This window comes from Strix aluco, chromosome 7 (assembly GCF_031877795.1).
Source record: "Strix aluco isolate bStrAlu1 chromosome 7, bStrAlu1.hap1, whole genome shotgun sequence".
Lineage (NCBI taxonomy): Eukaryota > Metazoa > Chordata > Aves > Strigiformes > Strigidae > Strix > Strix aluco.
Genome location: NC_133937.1, coordinates 18,806,995 through 18,832,758, shown reverse-complemented (window position 1 = coordinate 18,832,758; position 25,764 = coordinate 18,806,995). Strand labels below are relative to the sequence as shown.

The window sequence follows — 25,764 nt, the reverse complement described above, 5'->3', positions numbered from 1 at the left end:
TGTTTTTTTTTTTTTTTCATTGGTTGGCCATATTCTCTAAGTTTCTAGAGACTCTAAAGGTATTTTAAAGGGGAGCCCAAATCTTGATATTGCTAGGAGATCCTATGCTTCAATCCAAAGCAAAAAACTCTGACACTAATTGTTACGAAATTGAGGCTTCGACTCATCTCTGTATAAATACTTTGCCATTGAGTATATAACTTTGAAATGTTCTCTAAATATGAAACATGCACACCAAACCATCTACAGATATTTCAGATTCTTTACCAAGGAAAGAATCCAAGCAAGTATTAGAGAAATATTTCCCAATGCATTGAGAATAAAAATCAAGTGTTTGGTCCAGTAAAATTTCAACTACCTAAACCAGTAAATTACTTTCACATGCATATCTGTAAGTGCATAGGAGACATTTATGGGAAACCAGACTCTTAATACATTATCATCATTGGTTTTGCAAACTACGTTAGTTCAGACAAGAACAAAATGGATTTTCAAACTTCATTACAAACAAGAAAAGTGAAGCTCTGTAAAACTCCTTTATCGATTGGTTACTGAGACTGACTGTGTCATCCATACCCCCATACCATTCTGCCAATAGAAAATAATTTAAACTGCATTATGATTTGCAAGACAGGACTCTTCACCTACAGGTTTCACCAAGAAATGAGCTAGTATCTTTAGATACCTGTATGACAGTAGTCCACGTTCATTTTAACAGTGAAATGCACCTTACATCTCCCAGTCTTCTTTAAGCATCTCAGCTAGAACCCCCATTGTATGTCACCTTCTTACACTGTACCCACCATACATTTAATTGAACAGTTAATTAATAAACATTGAATTAAATGGTTAATTAATAGTCTCACCAGGGCTGGCTTGAGGCACAGTCTAAATAGGCAAGTTCCTAAATTAGCACCAAGTCAATAAGGCTGTCACCAACAACAATTTCCCAGTCAGGAAATGTCTGTGTGTCCAATGTGTGCAGCTGATTCCAGTGTTCCTCAAATATAAGTGTTTTCACGCATATGCACACAGTTACATGATTATCACTGCAATAGACGCTACTTCACCATCCCTGAAACATGACTAGAAAGGATTCTGGTTTGTACTTGAAGTTTAAAGGAATCTGCTGAGCACATGAAGAACATAAGGTAAAGACAGTGTTATTTCAAGTTGCAAGATGTGCTGATGAGACTGTCAAACTCTGTCCTTGCCTAGATATGCCAAGTGCACCTAAGGCCAGCCCTGAACCTATGTTACCAAATTATATTTATTTTAAAAGACTACATTGAGGGACTGATCCAAAACCCACTGAAGCAAGAAGCTTTTTTACCAATAGCCTTCAGCAGCATTTTGGGTCTGCCCCTAATATTGTGTTAATGTTCAAAACCAGAAGTAAATAACTAAAGAAATTTATTGATCTGAAAGGGGTGTGGGAGAAATCTCAGTTAAATCACATTTTTACATGTAAGTCAGCATTCTAGGCATGTTAAATAATCACTGCACACACACATGGCTAAATACAACTGATAAGCACATAAAACCAAGCAAACCCCAAGTCTGTAGCATTAGTCAAATACTAGTTAAAAAGCCAGAGGAGCACTGCAAAACCAAAAAGGCATCATACAGTCAAGGCAATGCTTAGAGTGCAGCAAATCATTATGAGGCAGCATAATGCTCAGCAACTAGAAAAAACTCCAGGAAGAAAACAAATAGATAAGGCAGCATTTGTGCAGAAAAATATATATGGTCCTTTATTATTACCTTCAGAGATAGGACTAGGAGTAGACGCAGGAAACTGGTATGTAGGAGAATAAGGATTGTCTTCTGCAGCAGAGAAAAGCAGTGGATTTTGAGACTATCCACAGTGAAGTGGAGGTTCTGCTTCATCCCCCAATTTCCTATCACCATATGATTTTATTGCCTACTTTAATAACACTAAAGTAAATGGCATCATACTTTAAAAAAAGATTAACGGATTAGCAAAGATTTAGTTATTTTATGCATCACACAAGAAGGTATACTGGGCATAACTGAATTTCCAGCCAGCGAAAAACATGGGTAACGGAAATCTAGAACCTGAATCTAGTTACTATTAGGGTGCTATAGTACAGTTAACTCAAAGCACAAGACAACAGATACTCTGACTAAACTTCTGGTACCTTCATTTTTTTGCTGGATTTCAGGAAGTTCAGGAAATATGTAGGTAGGGCAATAAGGGTTTTCTTCAGGAGTATCTAAGGAGAGGAACGTGATTTGCAAAAAAGAACAGAGAGGACAGATTTAAAGGGGAAGAAGGGCAAGACAAGAATCCATACAAGCTGACTGCTGAACAGTCCCTCTCATGCTGATGTTCTACCATGACACAACTTAGATGCCTCTTTGCTCATTGCTGCCTTGCATGTGTGGGCCCTGCAAGAGATCCTGGAAGCTGAGGGGACTGAACTAATTCTCCTCCTTCTGAAACACGGGCTGTGCCTGAGCTGAAGAACCTCTGTTAAGAGCACTGGGATTAGGAACAGTTCAACTCTTTTTCATTCCATCCAATACAACACAGCATCTATCTATGCAAAAAGCCCATCATGACAGCACCTGCAGCAGCAAATACAGCTCCAGTTTTGCATGCTCTATGTTTTATTATATAAGTGCAGTTCTGAATTGCATTTGCCTGCACATCAGGCTGTTCAGAGGGTTCAAGTTTGCAAATGTTACTGCAGCCATTTCTCACGCAGCAGAACGAACATAAATGTATCAGCAGCCGAGCACAGACGTGCCCCGAAGTAGGGGATCCCCTTAGAGTGCATCACTACAAAGTTTGCAAGTGCTCACCAGAACTTTAAGGTTTTGAAAGGAGAAAATTTGAGGTTTTGAAGAAGCAGAGTTCAGATTCTGAACTCACCAAAAATCAACTGAAACCTTTCCATTGGTCTCAGTGAGTTTCAAAACAAGCTTCGTTATGCAGGTACTAAAGCTTTACAGCTGCAAAAAGTTTTTTCTTATGCATAGAGCAGTTTCAGTGATAACCTACTGTCCTTTAAAAGTGGGGTTACCTGCTAAAACTGGAGTTCAGGGATCTATTTTCTCTAAGTATGGAATTATTAGCAGCTTTCTGATCTCAGTACTCTTGATTTCATGAGAGCACTGCAGTTCACCTTTCAGAACAATTCAGACCTTTCTTTGGACTTCACTGTTCTCTCACCTTTGACTTCAGATATTTCAAATACATGGCTGAGTTCTGCGGTGCAGAGCAAAAATGCTTTTATGTAACATGCAGTACAAATCTTCACATGAATGAAACAAAATGTTATCAACATGGTCTTCTGAAGTAAATAAAAACCATCTGCGTTACAGTACCTCTATTTAGCTTGTGGATCTGTTTGAACATTGTCTTGTACCAGTCCTTCGATCTGTCTGTATTCTATTGGAAAAACAAATATACACATAAATAATCACAACCATGAATTCTACCAGCCTTCCAGCAATGGAAAAGGTTGACACTCTGCTATATGAAATTAATACTTTGAAATATGAGTGATTTCACTCAGATAAATAATTTCATATGTAATGAAGCTACAGGCTTCACTCAAGTTACTCATAATGTGCAAGCTTTGAAGGGGTAGGTTGTAAACTATGTAGAATTGTAGATTGTGTGGAAGGTTTTGCATACTAATCTGATTTGACATCTAAAAGTACACACCTTGCCTATTTTAATCTTATGTACCGTTTTCCAAAGTATTCAAATGGACAGTTAGAAACCTTTAGTGTTCAAGTCATTCTAAACACTAGTTGTAAGAAGAGGTTAATAATTCCTGTAATGATAATTTCCTCTAAACACTGAATAAAATTAAACATGTCATATAAAAGAGATATCTGCCTTTAAGATGGCTAAAATGAGACAAAACTCTGCCTTAGCTGCTGTATTTTCAAATATGATGAAAAGAGATTCTAATTTTTAATTTTTTTCCTCATGAGGCAGCTGAAACAGGTCATTGATATCAAATGGAAGCGTTCATAATAAAATACATTAGAACTAGAATTCTATCTTCCCTTAAGTCTCTACAGTCTCTGGAGCTTTAGTGAATTCCCTAGTCCTAAGGTAGGCAGAATCTGGCCCAAGTTTTGTGCATCTACCACATGCTCAGTGTTGTCTTACCCTCAGTGGAATACCAATATCATCGACGGATGTATCAGCCATTTGCTGAGGGCTCTTGCCAATGCTTCTCTTCTCCTCCATTGTCCTCTTCTCACTTGGTGCTGGCTCCTGAGCTGGCTTGTCCCGGATGAGTGCTGAGTCAACTTTATCAGAAACTAGTCTGTCTGGCACTGAATCTGGAAATGACAATGGGGGATTCTTATCTCATCCCAGCATTTCACTGCATCACCATATTCCACTTTTTTAAGGCAAAAATCCCAGCAAGTAGTTGATGAGACAGACTCTGTCACTGCTAGCTGTGGCTAGCACCTGAACTAAAAGAAATCTACCAAGAAAATGTTTGATGTCAGCAAAAGCAGGCTAGCATCTCTCAGGTAGCTTTGACTAATCAGCCACTCTGCAATCTCATTCTTCATCAAAAAGCATCCGTGATACAGTCTCCCAGACATCTTTTTCTGTTGGTGATTTCAATCTAATGGAACATCCTATGTGGTAGTGGGGCACTACTTTTTAACAGTTGCACTCACCTGTCTGACAGCCCCATTCATTACAGTCAGTATACGATGCTTCCAATTCATCTCTGTGCCCTAACCAGTTTCTAAATAACAAATTCCACTGTTGTTTAAGCATACATATGATTCCTCTTGCACATGAGTCTGCATAAAGATGGCAGGAGACAACCAATTCCTCCAGATCACCTTGCTTCTACCTGGAATTCCTTGACACTGCCCAACTGACACCCACATGTAGCAGTAGGCACACCACTACCACCACTGACCAAAGAACTAAGGGAGCTCAGGTTGCTCTGAAGCTCTACTATGCTCTGGAGAGGTGCAGCACATCAACCCTTAGGCTCTACCAAGGGTTTTCTGTGGATTTCTGGAGATGAAACCTGTGATTTTACAGTCTGCCTCATCAAGACTTTGCCAAGTCCTATCCTTTTTACATCACTGCATGCATTAAAAAGAGAGAGAGAGAAATGTTTATTCACATGCACATCACCATACTGCCCAAAGCCATTAAATGTGCAGAAATCTGAAAGGGACAGTTAGCAGAGAAAAGACTCATGCATAACAAAGCATTGGTCCATTGGTACCTTGAGCAAACACAATTCTGCCCTGTGAAACTTAGTACATGAAGGATTTGTGTTTGAGTAGCTGGTTTGAAATTACCATCAAAATTTAGGTCTTCCTCCTCTTTAAGGAAAAATGAAATAATGTTTGTAAATGTTCAAAACAGGGCAAAGCATCTATTAAATCCTTGTTTAGCATTTTCATCCTATCTCCCCTTCCTGTGAATGTGTGTGCACCGTCTTTCGGTCCTTTCATGTCCCTTGCTGCACAGGGCTCTCCATTTTATAGGAAGTATTTGGTCCTTTTCCATTACTGAACTCCTTACTAAGACTCTAGAAACAGAGCATAGAAAGAGCAACTGAAACGAGACTATTCTTCCATAACCTTGAAGACAAAAAGTAAGCAGGTTTTTGGATGTAGATGAGGATGTGGCGAGGATGCAAACTTAAGGAAAGGTCACAGCTTTTCTCCATTACTTATCATTGTCACTGCTTATGTTACAAGTCCTGAGCTTCTGGTCTAGAAAAGTGATTATTTTCTGCAGGCTTTAGCCTTTAGAATTCAATGTCACTGACCTTCTCTAACAGGACTGGTAAACATATATTATTTCTCTTTGATTCTCTAGCTCCCCGCACAGGAAAAGTGGTTGGCTGCTTGTCAGGTAGATCCCATCTGAAACTACAATGATAATATTCAAAACACCTAATATAGACATAAACAACAGGGCAGATGTATCACGACCTGATTTCCCAGTGCCACAGCCATGATCTAAGCAAAATCTTTATTTTGATGATTTAGCAAAAACAAAACCCACCATCCGGCCTGTGCCAGACATCTCCCGACCATGACTTCATATCTTATAATATTAAACATGAAGGTTTGGGAGCTATCTACCATGGCATAGCCAAGGTGAAAACCTATCAGCCAGTTAAATGTATTTTGAAAGAGTTTTCAAAAATGTTTTTGGAGTGCACTTAGAACTGGTTGAAGGTGCTGGACTGACAACCCTGAAGGCAGAAAAGGCCTGTCTGACAGCATGAGTTGTATTAGGGCAAGCCCTCCCTGTGCACCCTGCCAGACAAGTACTTCCTAGGTCCAACTCAACCAAGAGGATCAGATTAGCTGCTGGTCCAGTTTGGCTGCTCAGCTGATACTGCAAACATAGACACCTGCTGCACCAGCATCTTTGCAGAGGAAGGAACTAAAGCAGACATCTTTCACCACAGATTTCCTACAATACCCTACAACTTGGAGAATAACAGCTGAACTTCACACTGACTTATTTGCCATGCAGCTCCAATGATTTCAAAAGAGTTTATGGAGGTAAATACCAGGATTTGAAGTATTTAAAAATCAGAGAGCCAAATCTGGTACCTAATCACCCAAATAACCAGATTGTACCATTCAGCACGCTCCATGGCACCTGGGCCATCCTTTTGCAAGAGCAGCAGCAATATATAGGGTTGCACAGCAAGAGAGTTTTACTGCTGTAACCAACAGAACATAAAAAGCAGGGGGAGAGGTGTCAGCCAGCAGCTTTGTGGGGCTGTTTTGGTACACCAAGAGCAGGTGCAAACCCAGCTGTGCTTCACTCTTCCAGACTGAGGATCATTTGGGCTGTAACACTGCTCTGTGGCTATCTCTAGTTCAGAAAAGAAAGGAGCTCCTGATAATGAAGGGAAACAGCTTGCAAAACAGAAAACCAACAGGAAACCTCTGTCCGAACTTGGAGTCGAGTTAAACTTGCAGCTGAGTGGTGTCCGATGAGACACCACCTACAGTAAGGAAAGGAGCCGAGAGAAAGCGGTGTAAGCTGTTATTCAGCCTGTCACCGCAGCAGGGTGGCAGCAGTGAGGAGGGACAGGCTGGTGTCGCAGCCGAGGAACCTGGTGGATGAAGTTCGACCAGGTCAGCAGCTGCCTCATGGGCAGATGCTCTCCCTATGGGACACACTCCGCTAGTCCAGAGCCCACGCAGCAGAGCGAGAACATGCAGTATTGGCTTCTCTGTGTTTCTATTTGTGATATTTAAAGTGCTTAGGAACTGTGACTCTCTTCTTGCTTGTCTCTCTATTTACCCCGCCATGGCTATAACTGAAGAATAATGATATGGGTAAGCAATGCACAATATGCTGTTCCTATAACACCCACTGCAGACTGAATTACTTCTATTTGGGGTGCAGGGAGGGAAAGATGACCAGGAAAACAACTTGCTCTTCTTTCAAGGACAGACTCTCATACATGTTGCAAGAGCAGAGAGCTGCCTGGGGAGAGAAGGGTGGCAGCGCACGTGCATACTTGCACACTACAATTTTACCACCTATTTCTTGACATCTGGCACAAATACTTCTGCTCTTGGAGTCATGCAAATACTGATTTTTATTTCTCTTCCTCTCTCCTCACCACAAGCAAGACTAACAGCTGTGTAAATAAACTTGAGAATATGCCCCTAAAGAATAAACCTAAAGGCAGCCCCAGAAGTCAACTAGAACAATCAAACTGTATGTAAATCTTATGACTTAGGAGGAACAGACAAATAGTTTAGGGTTTTGGTATATTAACACATGGCCACACAGGTAGCATTAGGAGAAAAGACTGAAATGAAACATTCAGTGACCTGGACTAAGCCATGACAAATATTTATACTAATTCCTTTGCAGTTCCTGGGAAGTGTGTTTGCTGAAGGTACTCCACAAGCTAACAAAGCAGCAGCTTTGCTTCCAGCAGAGGCAGCAGTTGGGGGGGTAGCAGACCTTTCACATCATACCTGCCAGGCTACTAAGCCTTTTTTGCTGTTCTGTGGTAAAGGAAGAAACAAAACAAAAAGAAATACAGAACAAATGGGTGAGACAAACAGCAAGTGCTCTGGTGCTGCATTTCTGACAGGCAAGAAATACACTGTAGACAGAATGGCAGCAGCTGCTGGAGAGAATCTGTTTTCAAATATCCTGCCGAAGTGACAGCCCACAGTCCCTTCTCCACACAGCAGACTCATGGAATAATATAAATCTCATGATGCAGTGACCGATACATTTGTAAAGAACATTTTATTTTTATTTTTTCTTAACAACAGAGAATGAAAAAAGTTGGACAGGAGACAATTTGAAAAACGGTAAAGACTCACAGTCAAACAACTTGGCAACTCTGTTACTATTAGCATGAAGGACATTTTGAAACAATAATGCTGTAGCATTTCAAAGGGATATAGGAAAGGATTGAGTCATTGTTGGTGCTTGCTGAGTCTCATCACACACTACTGAGCCACAGACTCAGGGATTTGCCCACAGACACAGCTTGGTTAAGGCTTTGATTCTCAGAATGGTCCCCTTGGTTTAGGGCCTTTCATTACTAAGTTCCGAGACTAGGACCTTTGTGCTATCTTCCAGCATGTTTGACCACCCTAAAGTTGATGCTCACAGCTGCTTTCTAAAGGGATGCCCAAATGACTTGTCCAAGTCATGACTGGGAATAAACCAAGAATTCTTAGTGCTCTGTTCTCTGCTCTTTCTAATCCCTAGCAATTATTCCTTTAATTTAAAGCATGAAAGCCATTTGAAAAGAATAAACTATTTTACTGACATACAAAATATTAACACTCTTGAAAGCTCACACTGTTAATGCAAAGATTTAAAAAATATTAATTACACCTGTTGTATTAATAATAAACCATGCCATGCAATGCCTGCCCAGGAAATAACTGTGCTTTGGACTGGCGTGGGACACTTACCGAGCAAGCTCGCCGTAGGTAACAATCCTCCAGGTGTATGCTGTTTCCTAGCAGAACCCACCTTCACTAGATATTTGTACTAAGTGGATTGTCTCAGCAAGGGAGACTGATATTTTTCCTCACTAAGTGCAGCTCCCTCACCACTACCTATGAATTCTGTTCTTTTAAGCCTAGCATTTCTGCTCTGCTAACCACCAATGGCAAGCTGATCATGTACATTATGCTCACATGATAGCTGCCAACATATGAAACAAACCTCTACGTGCAATGGGTAAAAGGAAAGGTTAGTAATCTGAACCTGAAAAGTAGATGGGAAACACCTGCTGCAGGGTTCACTCTTCTAAGCAGGCCATCAGGAGTAGGCTGCTGTATTATGAGAAAGGAGAAGCGATGCAAGTGAGGATGGTCTCAGCTTCAGCCATCACCTTCACTGAGGACAACTGCATTCAATCATTAAGGTCTCCTAACAAAAACCTGTGGTTTAAAGAGTCAATGCTTGAGAGCTCTTTCTTATCTCTTCTTCCACAGGGGAGAGAATATCATGGATGAATAGACTTTTCAGAAAAAAAAAAAATTGTACTTTTTACATGAAGAGGAGATTTCCTTTTCACTTATGTCTCTGACTAGGAAAGAGAGCTGCTGCTGGATAGAAGCAGAAGGAGCAGGAGGTGTCTCCTATTTCATTCTCCTGTCTGACCAGAGCCAGCTTGCAGCCCCAGGCACACACCTGCTGAGGCTTTCACCCTCTTGTGCTCTGGGACTGTAAGCAAAGGCCAAAAACTTGTAGACTTCTCAGAGAAAGGGTTGGGCAGAGGAATATAACTGCTGGCAACAACTAAGACTTGAAGCCAGTAACAAAAGGGGTAGAGGAAAGAAGTATTTGAGTACATCTTGCAAAATAAAGGTGTCAAAAAATTAATCAAGACACCAACAGATATGAGGGGAAGAAATTCTTACCTTGGTGCTAGAAATGAACAAGAGGATCTGATATGACTGGTTTATAAGCATAAATCTTACTCAGTTGGTTTTACTGAAATCCAGTAGAAAAAAATTCTGACCTCTCTCATCACAACTTACTAAGATCTAGCAGACAAAAGAAAGGATATAGTGCAGTTTCTGTGCTTCAAATTGCATTATGTTTTTCTATGTCTCTGACAGCTCCAAATCAAAGGGTCTTGCATGCTGATAGATTAATGAACTAGCAGATAAAGCATAAAATAGGACAGTGGGTGAAGTCTGCTACAACAGTCACTCCAGAGAATAAGATAACCAGCTCCTTAAAAAACAATCAATAATCCACTGAGGAGAAAGCAAGCCACATTATCCATCTGGAAGACTAACTAAACTACTGGAGATCTCAGACTGCCAGCATTAAAATGACCTTGAAATACCTAATTCAGAGGGAATATTTCGTAACACCCAAGAGGAATTTATATTAAACTTCAACTTGACATGAAGGAATTGATTTCAGCACAAAACATAATTAACCATTCAGGGTAAGGTGGATCATAACCTAGTAACAATTTGTTATATGCCATGAGACCAAACCAGTTTTGAATAGATAAGGTCTATGAAACCAAATATGAATCATGTCAGCCAGGACTGAAATGTAATAGACAACCAAGACCTCAGAACCACTTAAAAAGACTAAGTCAGCAAAAAGAAATCTTAATGCTATGCTGGGATAAAGCCCAGATAAGAATGGAAGCACAAGGAACTGTAAGAAACCCTCAACACATAAAATGATGGAAAACTAAGAAAATGTATACCTATGAGTAGGTAATGTATGCTAGGAAGTGAAAGTAAATTACAATGGAAGTAAAAGAATTAACAGAATGTCTCAGAGACTCAAAAATAGGTTTTGAGGTACATGAAGAATAAACAGAAACCTAGCAATAATCTTGTTCTTCTACCAAATAGGCACAGTGGAACTGTTAATAAGAGGGCAGAAAAGATGACACATCTGATTACTATTTCCATTCTGCATTTGAAAAAAAAAAAAGAAAAGAAAAAAGAAAAAAGTCTGATATGCTACTGCCTGATGGAGAAATACTTTCCACTTCAACAGTAACTAAGGACTATGTTGAATGACAACTGAGGTCAGATGCTTGAAAATTAGCATGTTCATATAAACTGTACTGAAGAGTTTTAGAGCAGTTTTCTGCTCTAAAGAGAGGAATTATGGAGGGAGCATCTCATTGGACCATTAACATTCATCCTCAGTATTTCTTGGAATACCAAGGAAACTCCACAGGACAAGAAAGGAGGCAAATGTTGTGACAACCTTCAAAAAGCATTAGTGAGATGGCTAGGACATCTGTCTGTTAAATCAACAACAATGCCAGAAAAAAAATATTGTAATGACTTATATGGTATTTTACTACTAAATAGATAGTATGACACACACAATGTCGGCAATACAGATTTATGACTAAGATGCCTTGTCAAACCAGTTTAATATGATTCTTGCAAATTACAAGTTTGATTAATGAAGACTGAGAAAACAGGCATTAGAATGAGATACTTCACAGACTTGATCAAGTTGTTTATCAGGCCATGATCTATATTGCAGTCAACAAAAATTGTGATGAGAGAAGGCTCTTAAAACTATCAGGATACAGTATCATGAGTGCTAATGGTCAGAGGCAAGCCATATTCAGACAGGACAAATTGTTAACTGTGAAGGTAGTGAACAGAACAATTTGACATCCGTTGTCTCAGAGCCACTGCGTGTGTATCATCAGATTTGTCTCTTGTGCTCTTAAAATCTACAGTGAGAAAATATCCTTGTGTGGTACACACTGAAATGCTCCAGATTTTTGGTTGGATGTCACATTAAGAGTATTCCACCTCAAGAAAGTCAACAAAAGGCTTCGAGATTAAAAAAGGCTGCCTCAAATAGTATTTTCTCCTCTTGAGGCACTTAAGGAATCCAGACACCCTCATTCAGAAGCACATAAGCAAAGCTGCTTCAGATGCTGGCAAAAAGGAAGAAATAACCCACATGTTAGCCCTATAATCAGCTGAGCTACAGTGAGGACACCATCTTCAGGATCAAAGACTGTTTTAAAAAGGCACTGAAAAAATATGAGGGGCTACAAAGGAGCACATCAATGCATGACTCTAATTAGAATGACTACAAGGAATGCAGGGCTTGCCCCTATTTTCTGATTTTATTTTTTTCTTCTTTGCAAAAGGTAAGTCATAGCACTGTTCATTGGAATCTGTCTGTCCTGGAGTTTCCAAAGTCCACTGGAAACCAAGGCAAATCGAACTGCATCTTTGTGGCCCTTTATAAGCTACAGTTTAGTGATGCACAGTGAACCAGGAAGCTGGGATAATGCCAGCCATCAGGAGAACTAAAAAGGAGAAGCACAGTTTCCCTCTGATGTCAGAGGTAAAGAGATGCAACTATCCATTCAGAGGAAACTGGTGTGAGGCAGAGAAAGGCTTAGATTAGTAAACACGAAAGTGCTCAAACAAGGTTGTTTTGTTCATATGCAAACCCAGAGCTCAAGCACTAGTGCGGTATGAGTCTGAGTTGATCCAGTCATGGATAGAGGAATAAATTGCCAAGTTCTTATGGGCAAACAGATTATTTACTATTGGGTAAATTCTGCTGAGAATTCAGAGGTCAAATCTCTCCCACAGTAACTGAAAATATGGCAGCTTTCACACTGCAGTAGCTAAGTAACATATCCTCTTTTCCAGTGAGGGAGAACCTACCGCAAGCTATCTTGCTTCTACTGATAGCTAGACACAAGCATATACCCTTTTCCACCATGACAGGACACCTGATAGGGGATAAGCTGTTACCCTGCAGTAACTTACTCATATGTCCATAGCCCAGTTATAAGACCCTCTCGCAACCACAGAGTGGCTTCTGAACCACAGATTTTAATTAAGAGACAGTAGGCATTGTCCCAAACCTCTAACCTCTTACTTGCCTGTTGTATGCTCTAGTCACTACAACCTTCTGAAGGCAGCTTTGTTAGCTCTTAGTAGTCTGGACTTAATTGTCCACGGCACACACATTCTCCAGTTCCTTGTAGCCTAACAGGTTTCTCAATATGAGCCACAAATATCTATATACAAGTCTCCTTACCTCGATTGTGCTGCAAGAGGACAATAGTGGGATTGACGATTGTGGTAGAGGGATAGGCAGAGGAAGACTTGTTGATTGAAGTGAAGGTTGGATAGTCAGTGCCAGTACCAGGCTGGGGCACTTCATTTAGCACAGGACCTGGGTCCTGAAAAGGAGAGCAACACATCATTAGCAGCATGCAGAAGGCTGCTACACTGGGAAAATATAGGGAAAAGAAAAAAACACCACAACATTTTAAGATGAATGAGAAGCATAATCACAGCAAATTTTAGTAAAAAAGGCATAAGCATGAGTGCTACCCTGCTCCTTGTACGTACCCTGCTCGTTGTTAATGCAATTAGTTTGCTAAGGCAGTACCATAATTATTTGGTGTTGAGTTTCACAACTCCAACCCCAAAAGGAGGCACTAAATTCATCCAACAGACTCTCTGGAGCAAACACAGGGTGCCAGAAATGAATGAGCAAATCTGGTTGGGGGGGAAGACACAGGCATCTTTCCCCTGATACATACACACACAAACATTTGTTTTAAAAGTATTCTTCTCATAGCAAGAAGTCAGACGTGCAAAACTCATGCAATTCTGGAGTGAAACATTATTACTGCAGCTGATTTGGTAAGGAAGGTCCGAGGAATAAGGTTAGCACCATGACTCAGGAGACAGCGATACACCTACCTGATTAAAATAATGAAATAAAATAAAAAAAAAAAAAACAAAAAAACCTCCCCAAACTGATAGAAGGTAAAAAGCAGGACTCTAGCAAGGAAGATACTAGACATGGCTTTGCCACTACAGCACAGACAGCAAGCTGCTCTTGCTCTCCTAAAGCATCCAGCTCCATTATTTACTTATTTCAAACCCACCTCTGATATCACTACAGCTCTGGTTGTTCTGTAGAAATACAGGCTGTGTCAGCAGCAAGACTTTAAAAACTAGTTAATCTTTGAAAAATCTCAGTCCAGGGATACTGGGATTTTTGTTGGTAGTAAGGGGAAAAGATAAAGAAGGGATGATGACTAAGACGGTGTGTGCCAGTTTAGGCTGAGATTTTTCAAAGCCTCTTAAGGAATTTGGACATACAATTACTGCTAATGGAGAATGAGCATCCAAACAAAGAGAGTATGGAACAGCGTACCAGATTTCTGCACTCCTACTTCAGTGTCAGACTGAAATGCTGCAGGCCATTGATCTGTAAAACGGAGCTGACCACTCAAGAGATTTTAATCACTATTTTAAAAAACCTGAACATGCACAGAATAATGCTCCAGAAGAATCCCTATTCCTGGCTTTTCTGGCCAAGTGCAACTCAGTACCCTTCATACCCATCAGCGTCAGGGGAAGGGACTTACAGGATCAGACAGGGGGCTGAACAGGGGCCAGAGTGAGGCCTGGCACCAGAGCTCAGAGATAAATCACAGTGAGAATTGGCCATAATCAGAAAAAGCATCTACAGTCTCTCCAGCCTAGAGGGAAAATATGGAAAAACAATCCTGTTCCGCTGGATGGAGGTGATCTTACTCCAGGCAGCATCTGATCAGGCCATAGATGTTTCATGAAGACAGAAAAGAAATCAATGGTCTTCAGAAATAGATGTCCCTAAGAGAGAGACCCAGCCCCATTTTGCTGCCTGTGACAATATTCTAAACAATGCAATTTGGGAAAAGGAGTGGGAATTGGGAAAAGTATGAGAGAGTTGGGTTTCAGCTTCACTTTGGTAACTAAAATATAAAGAACCCCTCAAAGAAGAGGGATGTCAGATCAGGATAGGCTCAGCAGCCCCAGCTAAGTCACCAAAGTTGGTCAATAAAGATCATTTAAATCATTGTGGAAAACAGCTCTGTGACTACAGGCCTGAAAGTGAGCATGCCGAAAAACATTTCAAAACTCTCATCTCATAAAAATCAGGTACAACAAAATTTCCACAACTCTTCTATGATTTGGATGCCTGCCAAATTCTTCTGGAACCTGCAGATAGGATCCGTTGAAAAAAAAAGAAAGAAAAAAGCCAAAACACAACACCAAAACCCACAAACTTTCATTGCTCTATGTAGTAAAAAACCACCAATTTCAACAGAAGCAGAAAGGCCAATGCTGAAAACTTTTAAAAATATCATTCTTGGTTCTTTTTCTTCTTTTTTTCCCCCCACATGCCTGTTTGCTAGATCCCTACAGAGTCAGAGGGCAGAGAAAGCATCATCATGAGAGGAGGGGATTTTCTGCTGAACTACTTACTTTTCCTTACAAGCAACCATGTAAAAAAATGGTGGTTGCAAGACTTTCAGTACAAGAAGAGTCAGGTACTTTTTGTCATCTCTGCAACTTTAACTGAGACCTACTTTTCCTCCTTGTCCCTGAGGACTTTTTAAAACAGGTGATGAGTTTAAAGAGAAACAAAACCTAATCCAAGAGGAACACAGTAAATTCCAAGTTAAAACTGCTGTGGATTGAATTCTTCAACATTTTCAAAGACAAGCAATCCCATACTGAAGAGACACTCTTCCCCCTAATCTATCCCATAGCATCTACATGCTTGGAAGACTCTTAGCTCAGTAACTGATATTATTGCTTATAAGTCATTGGATACTGGCAGCAATCTCACACTGATTTCAGCAGGGATTTGTGTGGAGACCATACGGTCTTGTGGCTCAAAGTGGAACAGAAAGCCAGCCCTAACCTTTAACTGGTCGGCTGTTGTTGATTTAAATGTTATTCAAACACAAATAAGGATGCTATTAAAAGAGCCTGAAGAGATCAGCTAGTTGCAGCTATTCTGTTCATACAGAATTCATTATTCTGAGCAAATCCTGAAGACTCTTAAGGTGTGCATCACCTAGCAGAATGGGCAGAAAAGGAGACAGTCAAATGTTGTTGCGAGAAGTCAATAGAAAGTTCAAAGCTGCACAAGGCAGGCAACACGCATGCACTAGCACAGGACGTAAACAAGGTTTCAGTTGTCATGCTGCTGGCAGGGAGTGAGTCATCACTCCTCTCTCAAGTTTAGTATTGCAAGGAGAAAGTAATTTTAATCTGGGAATACAAATTTAGGAAAAGGGCGAGGAGGGTACTTGGCAAGCTTACTGTACGTGAGATGACTCCAGTGATTTCAGGCTTCAAGCCCCTGTGCAAAGCCCCCGTGACTGGAGGGACAAGTGAAGGTGGTGATGAGAAGAATGGCAGTTTCGGGTAAACAGAGGGTAATGTGCCAGATGCGGAGGGTGCTTGGTTATGGTGGGAACCCCTCTGGAGATGTGGGGGAATGAAATCATCTAGAGTCGGAAAAGTCAAGGGTGGGCCAGGAGAAACAGTCTCAGGGAATACGGAGCCTTTTCCGAAAGGAACCAGAGGCGGTGGTGGAGTGCTGGAGCTGCCTTCTTGCTGTCTGTCTGGATTAACCTGGAGGAGGGGGACTACTATTACCCCAGGCTGAGCTGTGGTGGTGGTAGTGGCATCCTGTGGGAAACAAGGTGGCGTTATGCAACGGGGGAGATTGGTACTTTAGTCTAACGCAGCCACATAGTGTCATGCAAGGATGCACCCAAAACGAATCGAAGCCCCAACAGATTTTCTTTCCTTGGGGAGACATACTTCTTCAGTCTTGCAGCCCTGGCCTCTGTGAACATGCACAATTTTTCACAAAAATCTTCCTTCCCCGCACCACCCCTCATCTCCAGTTCTGTGCAGCAAGGCTGTATCAAACAACAGAACAGTTCTGCATTCACCATCACTTGAGAAGCACCAACCATCACATTACAGAGTTTGTTTCTTTTACACCTCCCTAAAATAGAAAGATCCTGGCCAGCCCAACCCCCTACAAACACCACACAGGCACAAACACTCAGATCAATGCTGGGGGAGCACACATAGGGTTAAGTATTATTGAGTAGAAGACTCAAGACTCAGGTGGCACAATGAGTGCTCAGAAATTAGGTAAGAGGAGAATAAAGCATTAAGAGAACATTGTAATGAATTAAAGAACCTTTCACACGGCTGAAAAAACAAGGTTATGGAGAAAACATGTACCATGCTGCGTCCCATTGCCTTGTATGGTGGCTGTCGCTGCTGAGTAAGGTAGGGCTCTTTTCTCATCCTGTCCTCTGTGGCAGTTGTGCTCTGGGGCTCTAGCACTCTGTCCCTCACAGCTTGCAGAGGTGATGACTGAGTCCAGGAGGGTTGGCCCGCACCATAACTAACTGCGTCTTTACTGAGGACAATGTAAAAGTACGGCCTGGGAGGAATAGGAGGAGGAGGAGGAGCAGGAAGAGACTTTCCAGTATCTGTTACAGAGGAAACAATGTTGGTGGCTGGTGCCTGAGTGAGCTCAGCGCCCAAACTGGTGCTGGCTGCTGGGTCATGTGCAGTGCCAGTGGAATCTTCAGATGTGGCTGAGCAAGTGTTGTTAGATAAACAAGCTACATATAGTTTGGTGACCTTTTTATCCGCCTTCATCTCATGACTGGAATTCATTCCAGCCTTACTACTGGGATCTGCCCTGTCAGGGTTGTGTTGTATGGATGATGCATCTGACGAGGAGCAACTTTTCAAGAGTGGCTGCCCAGCATGCACCTCATCTTTGGTGCCTGAAGAGGGAGAATGCCCTGCTGGCAAGCCTTGCTTCCCACTGGGGATGGCCCCATAGGGAGTAGGTGATGAGAAATAACACCGCGCACTGGCATTTGGTGATGCACGCTGCGTATAAGGCTTGGGTGCATTCAGGTACACGCAGTCCATGATGGGCACTGGCAACAGGTTGCTCACTTTAGTGTCAGTGCGAGGACGCCATGCAAAGCTCTCCTCTTTGGGAAGAGGAGGACGGGGAGGAGCAAGGGCCTGCTCAGTCAGAATCAAGAGGGAAGAGAGGGAGAGAGGAAGCAGCACCAAATGAAAGGAAAAAGAAAGGAAAAAATAAATTCGAAGAATGAATTTGGTCATTAGACTTGGGTTAAGCAGGTTTTAATACAGCAAGAACAAAAAGCAAATACAGTATCTGGAAGGCCAGTGCAGAACTCACTCACATACATCATCTCACACATTCTCTCTTAGCATTGCTCACTGCAGCACACAAACTTTACCCAGCTCTCAAGTCCATGACTACATGTTTCTCTCTAGGCTAAATAAATCTCAGTGCTGTATTCTTTCAAGAGGCCTGCACAACAACACCCACCATGCCCCTGGGAAAGCCTGAGTCAAGAATTTAACATCCTGGCTAACTAAACCCAGGCTCATGCCCGTGTAACTAAATATTTCCCAGCACTGGGGACATTTGAATCACAAAGCCAAATTCAGAGCTGTAGGCCATCTCTGCATGTTAAGCGCCCTGCCGAAAAATGAAGGTTGCTAAGTTTCACCAGTGCTAATGAAAGCAGACATCACGTGAATACTATAGCCTGCCACAGCTGGCTAAGTAAAAAGTTAGCATTTCTTCTAAAAGCTAGCTCTGAAAGTCTCTTCAGGATTTTTCAGTCCCAAAAATGCTTTCAGGAAGACCAGACCAATTAAAGTTCCTTGAGGAACTGAGTTCATAAGAATTTGCCTCCAGAATCAAGATTACCAACAGAGAAATCCTGCTTCTAGTAAATAAAAAAAAAAGCTTTACTGTTTTTGGTAGTTTGCAACATATAGGTTGCTAGCTCCACAACTGCCTGCTGACTCCAACTCCAATTACAGTGAATTTTTTCTGAAAGCCAAACTGTTTTGAAGTAAAATAACTTAGCAATAAAGAGGTTTCATTTTATTTATTTCTTTGTTGCCAGTAGCTGAAAACTATAGACTACTGAAAGGAAGAGAATTAAAACACCCACCAAGTGAACAGTAGCTCTCTGCATTCTTGCAAATTAACCCTCTGGAGACTATGAAAGCAAGTTTTACACACACCCTGTTGTTGTATCTTTATGGGCAAAAACTGGCTAAGCCACTGCTAAAATGGCCAAAACCAGAGAATGAAGATGCCTTAACAGCTTGCAACATTCAAATCTGAAAAAAAATACCTCCTTTAAAATTCATCCACATATGACAGGTTGCGACCAGCACCTGTTCTTGTTACATGGATACAGACCTAGAATAGCTTCATATAATTACAGCTGCTGTCCTGAAATCTACTGTCCTCATGCTGCTCTCTCCTTCCCCTCTTCCCTAATGTGCAAGGTAGTGGAGAAGTGGGTTGGTAAGTGCTCCTTCTGAAGGGCTTCTGCTTCTGGAACAGGCTCACTCCTTTTGATTCCTTAAGGGTAGTGGTTTCAGTCTGGAGACTTCAGAGTGCCACAATATTTCACTAGCTTAGGTGAAGCCTCACTTTATTGCTACCTCATATTATCAGGAAATACTAATTCACCACCTGCAATTGTTGTTTTTCATTTTCTTCCATTCCACTTAGTTTGGACAGCAGTCCTTGAGACCCGTATAAGAGGTGCTATGTGCACCAGTGCGCTCTCTGTTCATCAACAAAATCAATAAGGGACTACAGGACAGCTGTAAGTATCAGGCAGCAAATGGGTTTCTCCTTTAGGGTGCCACTCCTTCCCATGCCTTCATCTGAGTTGTGCCTTCTTCCACTTACAATTTCAGGAACGGTGTCTGTTCTGTGGCATTGCTATAGGTCCCTGATGATGGGAGCAGTCACTCTGATAGAGGGACAATGCTTTAAAAGGGACTCTGTTTCGCATAAGAAAGCGGTTTTTAATGAAGGGTTTCCTTATCAGCTTTCAGACTGCTTCTGTGCAGACTGATCACACAAAAGAAAAAGGATGAAGTTATACTTGACAAATTGACTTCAACAATTTACCTTCAGGTACAAATAACCTTTCCCTTGTTGGCTTATATCAGTTACAGTGTTAAAACTGAAAGGCACTTTCCCAATATCTTGTTTTTAATGTATGGTGTAACTCTGCTTTCAGCCTGCAGCAACCTCTAGGAAATAGACCAACATAAAAGACAAAACAGTAATAGATGACTACTGCACCTTTATTCTTGTAAATGCATTGTCCTCCTCCTTCATCCGCCAAGGAAACACTGTGGCTGCCTGAACACACAAGCTCCACAGCACTCTGCTGATATCAGTGTTTACCCATTTTAAAGGTAGGAAAAGCTGAGGCACAGCAACTTACCCAAGTCTGCAGCAAAGTTTGGAGTTCAACCCAGGACTCTTGACCATGAATCCAGTGCTTGAACCCAGAAGATCACCCTCAGGGTCACAGAAGAAAGGCTTACCTGTGGCTTGCTGTCTGAGGAAAGGTTCGGACGCACACTCCTATAACCCTTGGCAGCCAGAGAAGATGGGTGGGCATCCCCATTGGCATCAGTGTTAGATGACGACCTCCAATCATCTACAAGGGGAAGGAAAACTCAGATCACAGAGTATTCCCTCCAGTTACAGGATGAACAAAAGGAGGGGACTCTTTTTTTTCCTTTTTTTTTCCCCCCCCCCAGACAACATGAAATAATTCCAAGAAAGCAACAGAAGCAACAACATAAGCAGCCAATGTATGTACCTGTTCCTGGGTTTTCTGGCTCCGGACCTAAGCATTTCACAGAAAGGAAGGACGCAAGAGGTGGGGGTGGAGGATAGGCATAGAGGAAAAGAAAGGGGGAGAAAAAATAACCCATTACATTTACAGAAAACACGTACCAATTGAAGTTAAGAGTCGAGCTACTTCATTTCACACATAAAATGCTTTCTGACAGGGCTGCCTAATTACCATAGAGACCAGCCCTAAACATGATGCCCTCCTTGTTTCTGACCTTTGTAAACACAAGGCAATTCATTCAGAGGAATGAAGAAACAATTGTTCATTGACATTCTTATTTCAGAGGCAAAAAAGGCAGCCCAGCTAGTTACTTTCTAGAGCTGCAGTTTCATGTCCAGACACTGCAAATTACTGGAGATGTAGAGACCCCGTATTCAGCCATGATACAGGCTATGAAGACATATCTATCCTTATCAACATCACTATGTATGATTAACTGAGAAAGGACTACATAGATCCAGTTTTGCAGACTAAGTGTGTGTGCATGAAGGGAGTTATAAAATATGTCACTTTACAACCAAGTCCCTGCAGCTAGATGCACTGGTCTCATCACCTATTTACCCACCTACCACTGGGCTCCTCCCCACCCCTCTACCCATTTTGCTGTTTAAGTTATATGCAAAAGCTCTTCCAGCTCCAAAGTACATTTCATAAAGCAATTGAGAGAGTAAGCAAAGGAAGTATTAATGAGCTGATTTCCATAGTAATGGACTCATTGCCATTCAAGATGCTGGAAATTTATGAAGCCATCAATAGAAAGGAGAGAGGCAATGGTGGGGGGTAGGAGTGAAGACACAGAGAATGGCAAGCATGAAAAGAGGGTAGGTCACGGGTGGAGCAGAATGGGAGGAGAAGACAGAGCAGAAAGCAGCACATTGGGGCTGGAATTAATGGAATTGCTCTTCCTCCAACAATACAGTCAGAAATGATGTATGCTTTGCTTTCAAGAGCCAGTTTGACCCCCTCCCCCCTTAACGGCATCTTGCCTTTGGGAGTTCATCCACTCTGCCAGACCCACGACACTGGCCAGGTTTGTTATGCTTTGCCTGTCTCCTACAATTAAGTAATTACACGTCTGCTATTGAAAGATGGCAGAGCTCTGTGGTGACACTGTCTGGGACACTACCCCCGCTCCCTTGACAACCCAAGTGAATGCTACAGTGCCAGCAGCACCGCTCAGCCTCTTTCTGTTCCTCCTCATGCCTGGAATAAAAGGAGGTGATATGGGCCTGCCAGGAAAAAAAAAGATTTGAGAGTTTTTGGTGCTCCTGTCAGCAAAAGGGGGCTGTAAACAAACTTAAGCCAATGAGTGAGCAGTCATGAAACTTGCACTAGGAGAGAAGAGGAGTCAGCCTCCCTCCACTGGTCTGGTTTTTGCAAGAGGTTTCCGACTATGCTATGGGATTTTGGGCTTTAAATTGTAGCTAAAAAAGGTCATCCCGAGACCCTGGACTGACCTCTCTTGAGGTTACTGTAACCTCATTCCAGTTAATGACATATTCCAGTTAATGACATATTCCAGTTAACATTCTATCCACTTACTTTCAGGTGGCTCAACATCCTGAGGACATGGTGAAGTGATCTTCTGGTTCTCTTCATAGGCTGGAGATGCCCGGAGGGTCACAGCTCCTTTTCCACTGCAGACTTTAGTGGGATCCATTTCTACAGGAAATGCACATGCACAGAGGAGACACATCGAAACAGATGATACAAAGCTATCAGGAGCCATCAGAGCTCTATGGAGTAATTTTAGCATGGCTGCCTCCAGGTGAATCAATCTAGTAATGTTTATGCAGATGAAGATTAGCTCTGTATTTAAAGCATTGAGAAGTCAAAGCAGTTTCATATTCATGTAACTGATGAATGTAGAAGTTCTGAGTCAGTGTAACAGAGCTAAGAAAGAAGGAAAAAAGGATGAGTATTTGAACCAAATTTCAAGGTCCACTTGCTTTATTTGGTCTGCTTTGTGTGGAAATATTATACTAGGAAGGACATTCTACCATTACACCTGTGACTCTTCTATAGGGATGTCCCAGTGGTATAAAGCAATATGATTTGTGTGCTGAAGCCTTAAAAAATACCTTTTGTGCAAGACTGAAAGAGAAAAAAAATGTTTTATGACCACTGGAAGATAAAATCTTGTAACTATGCTAAATGTAACTATGCATTGCAAGCCACATCCTTGCCATCTCTCCCTGTTTAATGGCAGTGTTTCACCTTCTGACAGAGGAATTCAAATCCCCAAAACTAGAAGGAGATTTAACATGTACCTGTTCAGATCACCCTGTGTGCCAGACACCAGATCATGCCAGTGTCCTTGCTGAGGCCCAATTCAGCACAGCTTCTGTGCAGGCTTACCTTTGTGCATTTCAGTCCATGGATTTGGCTTTTTTCCTATCATTCTCTCAAGTAATAGCAAACCAGTACTTCAATGCTACCTTCCTTCCCTTACTTAAAATCCTTCCGGAGACTTGTTTCCTCTAAGATACCTATAGAAACAATAAGCCTAAAGAGTCTCTCACTTACCCTAAGCTACTTGCACAGGAAAATGCATCACTACCATTTCTCATGCACTATTATTGATCCTGAAGCAGCTGCCAGACTTCACTTTGACCTACCTAAACAAAGGTGCTAGTCCTACCATGACACCACACGGGGAGCCTGAAGAGGTACTGTATTACAGAAATAACAACACGATGATTTTTATTTTTATAGGGTGATGACTGTGCTATCTCTGCATGGGGAGGGATGCAACTCCTCTCTAGGAACTGTTATTAGAACCAAAGTTATGCCTTCACACTGGACAGAGGGGCAAAGGCCTCTCTGTCTGGACTGACAACAGTCCATGTTTGTGCAGATCAATATTCCCCAGCTGATTTCAGTAAGATAATGCTCCATTAAATCCACACCAGTATAGTGTCTATAGACCATGACAATGCCTCATCTAAGGTTGCAAAACATGCACACCACAGCCAAGGTGGCCACAATACAGGGAAACATCAATACTGCCAGATGGACAACAGCAGTAAGGGGAAAGACTCAACGAATGTCAAACACCTGGCTCACATCAAAAGCCCTCTACGCTGGAATCACTGCAGTTCAAGCTTTTACTTGGGCTTCCAATGCTTTAGGGATTTCACAAAAAGCATAGCTTCAGATCCACACTTAGGACTGCAGAAAGGATGGAACAAGTAAGGAATCAGAGGATGAAGTTCACCCTTCAGTTAATTTAGGCAGTATTAAGGCAGCCTCTGTGAGGGGAAAGACTATCCAAACAGACATATCAAATGTTGACTATTCCTTAAATATACCACATTTGCACTCGTACCACACAACTGATCATGCCTTAACGTCACCCACATGCCTGGTGAAACAGAAGTTGACTTCTCTGACTGATTTTTGCATGATCCAGATAGGGTCAGGACACAAGTCCAGTTCTTGCTATCATTCCCATCCACACAGCACAACATGCAGTCTGAGGACTCTACAGACCGACTTCCAAACCAGAGGACAAAGGTTTAAGCTCTGGGACTCCAGTTTCAAGAGTACTGTAACTCTGAGGCATGGACATACTGTTGAGAGTCACCAGGCCTGATTCAGATATCCACGAAGAGAGCAGCATAGCTGTTCTCCTACACTCCTACACCTAGATTCCCTTCACAGGCACTGGAGAGAAATGGACGCACTTAAGAGTTTGACATGCCAAAAAAGTCTCCATCATACCAGAGGAGAATCCATTTGGGAATCAGTGTACTTTTTTTTATTTTCATACAACATATTAAACATGTATAATAAATCAAAAGAATAAGAATCAGAAAAAAATGTTCTGAACTCAAAAATTAAAATGTTTTGATAAGGTTTGAAAATAAAATATTGTCAGACTATTTCAATTTGGGAAAGGAAGACAAATACGTAAGATGTTGAATTCTCTCACAATTTAGGTGAAATGATGGAAAACAAAAATCTGAATCTCTCAGTACAAAAATCCATCAAATGCTAATGAACATGACATTAACACTGTATTAGTCCAACAGAGCACATGTGTGACAGATTAGGAGAGACAAGCAGTATCAGCTAGACTAGTCTGACTGTCCAAATCCAGCAAAGTAAAAAACAATCTTGTATTTTTAGTGGGAAAACGTGTGCTTAGGGAGGGTGTGACAGACAGCCTAACATTCTTATTTATCCATATAAAAATTTTGTAAAGTCAGTGTATGTACAGAAGAACAAAACCATCCCACCAATGTTGAACTATGCTTGAACCTGTAAAATTCTGTCTCTGACATCTATTTACTTTCATAAAGACTAAAGATACACAGGAAACATTCCTTGGTTCATCAGGAGTTTGGTTCAAAATGAGGCCGTAATAACAACATTATTCACAATCAAGCATTAGTAAAAGAGCTTACAATGATGCCAGATTCAAGTAGACACAATTATGTCTGCAAAGGAACAGCATAATTGAGAACAGTGTATTGTGCCACCAAGAGCTAACTTTATTACCTACTGATGAAATCTACAACTCTGGAAACAGTGAGAAGAGGATGAAGCTGAAAACTAGCCAAAGTGTGTGGGTGAAGCGGAGAGATAGAGAGACAGAGAGAGAGAGAGGGAGGGAGGGAGAAGAGAAAGAAAATGATGGCCAACTAATGCATGGCTGGGGGGAGGAAGGAAGAAGATACCTGTAGGCAGCACTAGGTGAGGAGAACTTTTCACTTTCTTCACAGGGATTATTTTAACGGCAGAAATAGAGCGTGTACATAAAGGGACGTCAACAGCTGCAAACACAAAAGTGTAAATGGCACGTCCAAAAAGGGAAGAACAGAGTTTGGGAAGCATGCCACAAAATCTTCTAATGTACTTGGAGACACAATAGCAGGAAATTTCAAATACAAAAGCAGTCCAGAAAGCAGTGATGCAACCGTTAAAAATATCCCTTCATTCGCCCTAATTCAGGACGTGTCTGTTTTATGCAGCATACAGAACTGCTTACTGAATTGACTAACTGCTGACTGTCACTATGCTGCAGGCAAAAAGAATCTGGAAGCATTAGTTTTTAGAAGCCATCAAAAAATTTTAGTATAATCATTTAGCTGAGATACACTACATGCAAAAATAAAAATGTTAAGTTAACATTAATATGGCTCAGTTAAAACAAAAAGTGAAAACACAAGGATTGAAAGGTTGA

General features: G+C 41.5%; 1 protein-coding gene across 50 annotated transcripts in view; it reads right to left on the bottom strand.

Moving 5' to 3' along the window:
• Positions 1–25,764, bottom strand: part of SORBS1 (sorbin and SH3 domain containing 1) — a 173,487-nt gene that overhangs the window by 43,270 nt on the left and 104,453 nt on the right. For 22 of the 50 annotated variants that reach the window (XM_074830699.1, XM_074830696.1, XM_074830701.1 and 19 more), the window contains 12 exons: positions 25,259–25,354; positions 22,119–22,238; positions 20,541–20,567; positions 20,260–20,375; positions 17,077–17,883; positions 16,135–16,506; positions 13,058–13,202; positions 7,993–8,022; positions 4,154–4,329; positions 3,355–3,418; positions 2,163–2,237; positions 1,765–1,827 (listed from right to left, as the gene is read on the bottom strand). In XM_074830699.1, the coding sequence (XP_074686800.1) occupies positions 1,765–1,827; positions 2,163–2,237; positions 3,355–3,418; positions 4,154–4,329; positions 7,993–8,022; positions 13,058–13,202; positions 16,135–16,506; positions 17,077–17,883; positions 20,260–20,375; positions 20,541–20,567; positions 22,119–22,238; positions 25,259–25,354 (2,091 nt within the window). The remainder of the gene's footprint in view (positions 1–1,764; positions 1,828–2,162; positions 2,238–3,354; positions 3,419–4,153; positions 4,330–7,992; positions 8,023–13,057; positions 13,203–16,134; positions 16,507–17,076; positions 17,884–20,259; positions 20,376–20,540; positions 20,568–22,118; positions 22,239–25,258; positions 25,355–25,764) is intronic. The other 28 variants (XM_074830712.1, XM_074830711.1, XM_074830714.1 and 25 more) reach the window with 15 other exon arrangements.